Source organism: Mus pahari, chromosome X (genome assembly GCF_900095145.1).
Source record: "Mus pahari chromosome X, PAHARI_EIJ_v1.1, whole genome shotgun sequence".
Classification (NCBI taxonomy): domain Eukaryota; kingdom Metazoa; phylum Chordata; class Mammalia; order Rodentia; family Muridae; genus Mus; species Mus pahari.
Genome location: NC_034613.1, coordinates 29,954,592 through 29,964,889, shown reverse-complemented (window position 1 = coordinate 29,964,889; position 10,298 = coordinate 29,954,592). Strand labels below are relative to the sequence as shown.

The 10,298-nt window shown below is 43.8% G+C and overlaps 1 protein-coding gene across 2 annotated transcripts in view; it reads left to right on the top strand.

The window, feature by feature from the left end:
- The window catches only part of Tmem255a (transmembrane protein 255A), a 53,771-nt gene that overhangs the window by 690 nt on the left and 42,783 nt on the right, over positions 1-10,298 (top strand). For both annotated transcript variants that reach the window (XM_021187956.2, XM_021187955.2), the window contains exon 2: positions 5,908-6,050. In XM_021187956.2, coding sequence (XP_021043615.1) covers positions 5,908-6,050 — 143 coding nt within the window. The remainder of the gene's footprint in view (positions 1-5,907; positions 6,051-10,298) is intronic.

Genomic DNA, 10,298 nt, shown 5'->3' with positions numbered 1-10,298 from the left:
CAGACCGTGTGTGTGTGTGTGTGTGTGTGTGTGTGTGTGTGTGTGTGTGTGTGTGTGTGTGCTACCCAAGGGAATGGGTTAGGTAGGGTAAGAAGAAAGTGTATGCTGGCGGGACGGGAAATCCTGGGGAATTACTCAAGGCAGCTCAGCCTGGACATACGCAGCAGCAGAATGATCAGTCCTTGAATTTGATTCCTATTCTACTCCAAATGCACAGAATGTGTGTGTGTGTGTGTGTGTGTGTGTGTGTGTGTGTGTGTGTGGTGGCGGGGTGGTGGTGGTGAGAGCACCAGAAAAATAAGATCCAGCGCAAGCCCGCGCATCTTCTTAAATCGCGCTTTTCTCTTCAGCGGAATGAAGGGGGAGGGGCACCTTTCAACACCTTCCTAAAAACTAGAGGACAGCTACCGTCTTGCCCCAACTTGGAGGCCCCTCGAGGGTGCTTTTCGGTAGCTACAAACGAATTTTAAGAAATAAAAAACAAAAACAAAGAAACAGTTGCCTTTCGCTGTTAGATACCTTCCTAAGTCTTCGCTGGGAGAAGAAATTAATTTGGAGCCCTGGGTAAGCGTGAGGAGATTGCGGAGCCATAATTCCACCTAAACTTAAAAATTGTCTTGGATGCACTTTCTTCTAGTCCAATTCGTCTTTTCTATCATACTTAACATTCTGCAAAACTCCTCTGTCCCGACTCTCTGCCATTCAGTCTTCTCAGCTCTTCTCCGATGAATTTGCTGGAACATTCACAGGGGAGGGGCAAAGAGATTGAGCCCAGTGTGAGCTCTCTGCTGCCTGCAAAAGACTCAGTCACAACAAATTTCGTTCAAGGGACCCTGAAAGTGTTATCATCTGGATGGTGGAAAGGCCTGTCAGTAGAAGCCCTGCGCTTTTCATTTAAGGTCGGAGTTATTTGGAGCCGGATGCAAAATGAGGCCAAAGTCTGGGGTCCAAATCCAAAACCCAGCAGTACCAGACTTTCCAGTACCCTCCCCGCCCCCCCACCCCCACCCCCCACAGGCACACAGAACTCGAAACGCACTCCTTGCCTTGGCCAGCTGCGGCGCTACCATGGCTCAGACGCCCAGACATCTAGCTACAGCATGAAAGAGCTGGGCGCAAGAGGGCGAGGGTTCTGCAGAGCCCATTCCAACTGTGTGCGACAACCACCTGCAAACCAAACCCTCTCCACCCAGAACCCTGTCGCTACGGGGACTGAGCAGATTGGAGGCACAGGGCTGAAAGGCTTGCTACTTGACACTGCTTTGTGGGTTTCAGAACAAGATGAAGAGTTCTCTCTTGTATTCCCAGGGCCCCCAGCCTGTCTTGCATTTTTCTAAATGTCTGGGCAACAAGAAGCTGAAAGCGGCAGTGCAGGGAAGGGAATCACAGATCTCATAGAGACAGGAACAATCATCACGAATAGCGTTTGGTAAAGAATCCACAGGCCAAAGTCAGTAGAAAATTCTTGAGTAGAGTGATAATTCTAGGTTCCCACAGTGTGGACAGGGGAGTCTCCCCGGAGTTCCCTGGCGCTGGTCCCACAGCCTAGACCTGAATCAGCATCTAGCATCTAGGATACTTCCACTTAACTAAGCTCTGGGTTAGTGTTTCTGCCTCTAAGGGCAGTATTTCTGAAGGGATTCCTTTTACAGGTAAGACACAGTCCCCAAAATAAAATGTAACACACACACACACACACACACACACACACACACACACACCACCGCACCAAGGTGCCTGCACTACTTTTGCATGCTGCTCTGAAGGAAGCAGACATCAGGGAATTGTGAAGATAGTAATTTGACTCCTGCGCACCTCCATCAACTCCCGGCAACCCCCTCCTCCACTTTGGCAACAGCGCCCCCAAGCGCTGATGCACCGCTACTACATCAGAGCATCCCCTTCACTTCCAACAACAAATTTGTAATTTACTGAGCCCCGCCCCTTTTGATATCTCCATGTCGTGAGTAATTTACTAAAAAGGTGAAGGTAGTAGATTTCAGCACCTTTAGGTAAACGTTTGGGAAACTGGCACAGCATTAAGTCTCTTGTGTGGGCAGCCACCTGTTTCCAGGGATGCTCAAGGCTGGGACTTCCCGAGATCCACTCTGCGGCAAAGCTGACTCAGGTAAGCAAATCCAAATCCCTTCAAACCTTCAAACCTGAGAATTAACACATCACCAAACACCGCAGCGGGCCGAGCATTTTTGCTACATTCTAATAAACATTGCACACTCTCTTTTAGGAAGGGGCTTTCAAGAAATATGTATAAGGTAAAGCACAAGTGTTCAGAGGCAGCATCCTATCTTATAGCAACTCCCAGCTTGGCTCCTGTCAGATAGGAAATCCTGGAAATGGTGGACATCATATGGGTTGTGGAAGAAACCTGCTCTCACAGTTTATATTCTTATTGAGTAAGGCATCTAGGCCATTAGAAACCAAGCTAATGGGTGGTTAGAGTAGCCGGAGCTTGATTAAGATAAACTTTGTGGTGGAGGAAGTTTTGAGCTTGCTTCAAATGAAGGGAGGAATTCAGATTCAAATTCAGATGAGGGTTTTGATTAGAGGGACCAGGGGAGGGGCAAGAGGATCCTGTCTGGAAGGGTGAAGCACGCCTCCAGAACTCCATCACAGACCTCCTCTGGTATCTGGCATGGAGGTGGGGCACTGCAGAGAGGGAGGGCTTTGGTGGTTCTGCAGAGAGGCTGCTGGGGGGGGGGCGTGCAGGCAGTGCCAATGATGAGATTTTGGACTCTCACTGCTATTGCTTGCAATAATAGTAGTTTAAATACGAGGTACCACGTAGACAGGGTGGTGAAGCTCTTGCGGTTTTGACACATTAGCCACCGAGTTTTCAGTTCTGGGGAGCATTCAGAGTGTACTCTATTTCCAAAAGTTAATCCTATGAGCATAGCCACATCCATTTGCACGATTCCTCCAACTGACTCTTTCTACTAGAAGGAAAGCAATTATGAGATGTTGCCACTTGTTTGTTTGTTTGCTTTTTAAAATAACCATCAGCTCCTTCTTTGCTGTGCATGTGATACAGCAAAAGGCACTGTGTTCCAGCTCTTGAGGGTATTTTTAAGTAGCTCATTGTGTCTGAGCTTTTTCTTTGTTAAAAATTTAATCTACTAAATAAAACCCAAATAAGATGGTCCTGTGCTCACAAAGTCATCATCTAAGGGCAGTCTCAAATTGCACTTTAGTAAGAACAGGGTTCTCCTGCCTTCTGTAATAAAGCAACAAGCAGGTAAATGGCATAAGTCCATACAGTTATCTGACTTTTAGGATCCTTGGCCACATCTTCAGAGTACTTTAAGGTATGCCTTATTCCAAGTAGACATGGACTTTATTAAATCAAACTGAAACCACAGGCAAATTGGAGGGGTGCCTCTTTATTTCAAAAAGAGTTCTTTTTACCCAAGAGTTCTTTAAAATAGTCAACTCTCCAAGTGCAGCTAAAAGCATTTGACTTGCAATTAAAGTCTTTGTAATATAAAACAAAGGGTGACTGGCAGAACAGGGAATAAATAGTTTATCTAGTGCCCTAAGAGTTTTCCTAGCAATTTGATCCAATATAAATCTTATCTGGAGACAAGCCCCCTGTAGGGTGGCAGGATCTTTCAGTTAACAGACTGAATTTCAATCCAGATTCTAAAGCAAATGAGGAAAAAAAAAAGATTTTCAAATGACACCATGTGGTTTGCTGAGTCACTTTTCTGACCTGGCTCCTGGGCTTTTAAGAGTGAGAGTGGTATTTGCAAAGCAGACTCAAGGGCTGTGGAGAAGATGAAAGGTCACTGGGTAGGAATGAGCAGGTCAACGAGGCAATAAATTAGGAAGATCATGCCGACAGACATTTCTGCTCCTCCAATCTAGTCTCAGAGTTTACACAGTCTCTATGTGAGCCAGTCTCCGTGTATTGGGGGCGAGAGGTGCTGTGGGTGTGTGTGGCAAGCAGAAGGCAAGAAACGAATGGGAGGCTGGATTGGTAAACTGATTTTAGAGCCCCACAGTGAAATCAACTGGGAGACTCACCAAGTAGCTATCAGGACTCCTTTGGGTACCCTGAACAAGAGGGGCAAGGGACCTGCAGGTAGATGAAAGAAAGAAACCCTACCCTTCTCTCCCCTTCCCAGAACCAGGCAATCATGCTGTCATTTGCACCCTTGCCACCACAAACAAAGGACCCCTGATGTCATAGGTGTCTAGGGACCCTCCTGTCTCTCTGCATGGGAGATGGCTTCCTAGCTCACTGCAGAGCAGACTGATTTGCAACTCCCCTTACCTCCCCTCCCACGGGTGAGACAGGAGCCTTAATGCTGGCTAGGGGCCTGTACCTGCTGGAACCGCTTCCACATTTTGTTGTAAAACAGTCTTAGAATAGTATTGTATTAGACTTGTACCTGATGAGTCACATCTCTTAGTTTCAAGGATGATGTCAGGGGAGGCTGCCAGCCCCTTCTACCCCTCCTCCCTCAGAGCCTTCAGCAAAGATTACACTGGGAAAGCCAGGGTGGCATTTTTGACACTGCTCTTCTATAGGGAGGGAGGTTTCAGCAGGAGGCTGTGAGAATAGCAGCCCCGGCCCTGCTCCCCATGAGCTCTCTTAGACCTCTCTGGACTGCTTTTCAGCCCTCCTTCCACCTTCCTCTTTTCTTTCCCTCCCCATAACCCCACAGGAGTGCAGTCTGGTCAGCTTCTCTGCTCCACAGCTTGCACAGGGTGCAGCGAGGCCTCAGAGTGCTAAGTCTTATTAACTGGCAGAACCAGAGATTCTCTTCAGTCCCAGTCATGATATTTAAAGCATATATCATACAGCACCTACTGCTTCTTTGTCCGTATCCTCCTTATGGCTTTGAGGGAACTGGATCCTAATAGCCTTGACCACTTGTGTTTTTTTTTTTTCTGAAACCTCCTAGGTGGTTAATTTTTCCCATTGTGTTTCCTGTGGAGAACCCCTTCCTTGTGCTAGAAAAACAAAACAAAACAAACAAACAAAAAAACGCCTATATAGAGTAAGATAGTGCTCAGTTCCTAGTATAGAGCATTGCTTGGTTCTTTAAAAATTATAAATTGAAGTGAGCCTAGATACCATTTTTTTCTATCTGACTTAATAAGCTTGGTTTTGGGAAAAAAAAATTGCTTAGTGCTATCATGTCTGATAAGCCCTGAGCAGGAGCAGGGGCTTCTTGCCATTTATATTGATGTCATCCACACATAAGCATAAATGTGTATAAGTTATATCTTTCTAGTCTACTTCTCCTGATACAAATCTTTGTGGACTAATAGCCTTCAACCATTTACTTTATTACGTACATTTGTTATGTGACACATCTGGTCAACACACCATTTTTAAGTTTACGCACGAGGCAGCAAATGTCAGATACAAATGAAAAAATAAGATGCTGGTACCTGGCTCAGTTCTGATATTTACACTAAAAGTGAAATTTCATATCTCTAGCTTCTAAGTAAAAAGGTTCTTAGTTACCTACTGGCTTTACAATATTTTCACTTAATACCCTCATACAAACACTTCCCATTCGTCATATGCTTTTATAACCTGCCCTAAAAAACACTCCACTGAGTGGGAACGACACATCTTTTCTAGAATGTCAAAACCACAAAATTGTCTTGCTGTTGTATACTGGTTGTTTATTTTCAAAGAAGCTATATATATATATATATATATATATATATATATATATTATTATTATTATTATTATTATTAGAAAAGTGTCACCTAATGACTGCAGAACGGCAAGCTCCATTCTTTCACCATAATTCCACTCCCTAGAGATATCCCAGTTACCAATAGGGGAAAGAAAGAAAAATCCTATGAGTAAATTTTCTCTTCTTTTCCCAGATGAAATAAGCAATTTCAATGTCTCTCTGTTCTTGCAGGAGCCTTCAATAGGAGGAAGCGGAACTCCATCTACGTCACCGTTACTTTGCTTATTGTGTCCATGTTAATTCTCACGGTGGGCCTTGCTGCAACTACCAGGACGCAGAATGTGACTGTGGGAGGTTATTACCCAGGAGTTATTGTAAGTACAGAGAGCATAGGTCAGCCTATGGAGCTTGCTTGCTACATGTTCGTGACTCTTCTGGGATGGTTTTCAATTCTGTTATCATTTATAGTGTTTGCTCCGGTTCCCTCTCTCTGTTTCTTTGTAAGGACACAGAAAGGCAGCTGTCCTTAGGAAAAACACAACTCGACTGAGACTTAGAAGCATCCCAGTGTCTCCCTCAAGTGAGACTGGGAAGCTAAGAAACTCATCTTATTGTCTAGGGCTTTGGTTTTCTGGTTTTAAGAGATGCTTTTTTTCTAGCAGCATTAACTTTAGCTCAGGGTTTGTTTTCCTATATGAGGTTACCTGATCTTTCCTGGAATCTGACACCTCTACTTTCTGTAACCAATGACACTCATTCATTTGCAAAGGGGTCCTGCCAGGAAAAGGTGTGGAAGACATATTCTTAATACATGCATATTTATTCATTTGTAAATCATATATATATATATATATATATATATATACACTCACAAAATGTATGTAAAATGGAAATTCAAACAGTAGATGAAAATAAAATTCCAATTTTAATATCTTTTTATATAAACAGCAAAATGTTGTAGGATGAAGTTTGTCATCAAAGATAATGCCTAGAAACCCTTATTTCAAATGACCAATGAACTATTTGTGAATATTTTTGACTAGCTTCTTATCAGACATGTTCAAGTTGTCGTCAGAGCCACTGGTCTTTTAAATATCTTTAAAAGGTGGCTCTCACAGCAGGTCTGACTAAAAGCTCCTATGGGAGGCAGAAATATCAACTTTGCCATTTTTCACTGGTCATTTGTTATCAGGGTCAACTTCAATTTACGATTTCTCAATAGGACTTCCAAATCTCTAGTCCATTTTGCTAGTGATGATCCAGTTAAAACTAGACAATATATCTGCACATACAGAAAGCCCCCTATCATTAACCCTTCACTGCTTCTGTTTTTCTCATTTCAGATTGTAACCAGGAATCAAGGTTCTAATGACTTTTTTTTCATAGTTCAGTGGATAGTTTACCCTCCTCTGCAGTGCATGCAATCCATTTTTTTCAACATGGAATTTGCTATATAAAAAACAAAAACAAAAACAAAAACAAAAACAGCAACAACCTTGTTTCCTAGCTTGGTAACATAGTGAGAGTCTGCCTTCATTTGGGTCTATCAACAGTGCTGTTTAACCCCAAGTCTTAAGTCTAACGATTGAATCTTATTTAAATAACAATTAAATGATTTCTGAATTGTAATTGCTAGAGAGTAGAAAGATGTTAAGAATGGCTCTTTAAAAAAATTAATACAGCAAAGTGATCAGACACGGTTTTAGGCTTCTGTCTGTCTTTCTCACTCTCAATCAAAAGAGAAAAGATTAAAAATGATGCCTTTAACAATCCGTCGCTACGAGTGACCAGCTTGGAGCCTGTTGCCTAGGTCACCGATTTCATTCCACAGTCTCACTACTCAAGAGCTCTTTCAAAGATTGGGCCTGATGTGGGGTCTGATGTAAACTGAACCTTCTTAGAGGCTAGGTTCTGCAGTTTGAAGGAAGGTAGAGATGCCAACCCACCAGCTTAGGGCAGGTGTCTTACAGATGCCAGTTTGTGCCCAGGGCCCTCTGTTAAACATGTGATATGAGAACTCACCCTGTCCACTTCCTGTGGTGAGGCAAGAAAATCACCTGTCAGCAGAATTGGGTTTTATTTTTAAATACAAGCAAAGGGGAGGGGAAGAAAGGAGAGGGGGGTGAGAGCATTTTGGTGGCTTGGAAAGGAATTTATAGGGTCTGTGTGACTTTGTGTGCTTCAGGTAGCTGCATTAGTGAATTATTGCCAACTGAAGAGAAAATGCTCAAGCCAAGATCCAGAGTGGCTGTGGGTGCAGCGAGGGCATTTTTCATGCTAGTACAAACCTTCTATGTAGAGTATCTGACTGTGAGAGGCTAGGTTGCAATACATCAACAAAGGAATAAGGACTCATGATTGCTGTAATTCAAGTACTTCATGTTCAGCTAGCACTGGGAATGGAAGCAGTGGGGGCATATCTCTCTTTCCCCCTCCCTCCCTTCTTCTCTCCCTCCCTTCCTCTCCCCACCCGTGTGTGTGTGTGTGTGTGTGTGTGTGTGTGTGTGCGCGCGCGCGCGCGCGCGTGCCCACGGCCACGAGCTCGAGCACGCGTGCGTGAGTGTTTCACTAAAAACAAACTTACTAAGAGAACTACCCTGAGAGGATGCTGTATTTTTCCTTCAAACCATCCCCCAACACACACACACACACACACACACACACACACACACACACACACACACACTGGTTTAACTTTTACAAATTTCCTCTCTGAATGCCTGTAGATAATTTCTTTAAAACGGGTTTTAATTATACAGAGCGAAGCAGAGAAGATAGCAGATTGAACAGTCGAAAAATCCATTTACGTTTATAGGTCAGATCGTGTTATAGCAAATACAATTAGGACTCCTACCTCAGCAGAAGTAAATCCCAGATTTGGCTGGGAACAGAGGGCTTTTTGCTAATTGAACAGTTGGGTTATTAGGGAATAACTATATGAACCCTTAAACCGGCCATTTTCCCCTCCAGGTAATAGTAACATCCCAAATGTAGCTTCCTCTCTGTCCTCTCCCCCCCCAGTCCCTCCCTCTAGCAACCCTCCTTCTCACCCCTCCCTCTCTCCTCTGAGAAGGGGAGTCCTCAGTGGGAGAATTTCTAAGCTATTGGGGTCCACAGTGTAATTTGCCATCTTTGAACTCTTTACTACCTTTGTTTATATGGGTCTACGATTACTTAGGCAAAATGTACTTTAGGATTTAGACTTTCATTTTGCAGATAATTACAGTGATATACCATCTAGCATTTCAGCAGGGCTCTGAGAAGCACAAACAGTCAAGTTCCTTTATAGTTATATCATAAAATATGAATTCTAATGTAAAGTAAGGTAAAGATTATAAAAAAAATCCTCACATAAGTTCAAGATCAAGCTTTACCACTAATTTGGGTATCAGAAAATCTTTCAGTTTTCAGAGATTTTCGAATGTCAAGGTTAAAGAAATAGTTTGTGGACTGTTTCAGCCAACTGTAGCACAGATTCCCTGACCCCAAATCTCACTGTCCTTGCCACCACATCCCACTGCAATCCCCAACTCCAAGTCATAGATCAAATGCAAGCTATGCCCCAAGGTACGTACCCAGTTAATGATTATCGAGCCTCTGTCTTGGCTGTCTGGGGCAGTGGGTGGGATTACAAATAGGTAATAGGATCCATTCCCCAGAGTCCTTCAGCTGGGGGGCGGGGTGATGGGCCATTCCTGTAACCCCTGCACACAGGAGCATGAAGCAGGAGGCATAACACAAGCTTGAGGCCACCCAAGTTACTCAATGCGGCTTTGACTAAAAAACAAACAATAAACCCCTCAAACCATTAAAAAAAAAAACTTTAATCTTCTAGTAATTTGTCATTTTACTTGACAAATGGAGGGCAGCCAAAACAAAGAAAACAAGTTATTCTTTCTGGCAGTTGGAAATAGCATTGGCAGTACAAAGGTCTAGACATTAGGTCATGTAAGGTATCATTACCGTATTTTTTTTTAAACTTCCCTTTGTTTTATGTGTACAGGAGTTTCTCGCATGTATGTCTGTGTACCATGGCAGAAGGGTCCTCTGGAACTGGAGGTAGAGGTGGCTATTAGCTGCCACGCAGGTGTTAGGGACCGAACTCAGATCCTTTGGAAGAGCAGCCAGTGTGCATAACCACTGACAGGTCTCTCTGGTTCCCTAGGAGTTGGCATTCGATTAGAAGCAGCTGCCCATTTTCAGGAAACTACTGGCTCCTTTCTTACTTTCACACCAAGCTCTTGGTCAAACAGGACTTCTCATTCCCTGAAGAGAACACTTTCTATAAACAGTGGCCTGGATGTGGTAGGCCATATTTTTAATTCTGGCACTCGGGAGGCAAAGGTAGGGGTGGGGTGGGGTGGGGAAGGATCTCTGGGAGATCAAGACTAGCTTGATCTACAGAGTGAGGTCCAGGACAGCCAGGGTCCTTGCAAAGAGCCCCAGCGTGTGTATTCATATTCATTGAATTGAGTTTTAATTGCCCGGGCATATTTGGGTTGGAGAATTACCGCCCCCAAAACGTATTTACTGTGGGTAAGCGTATGCCATGGTGCTTTCGAGGAGGTCAGAGAGGAGGTCACTCTTACACAGTGAGCCCCTGTTGTAGGAGACAAACTAAC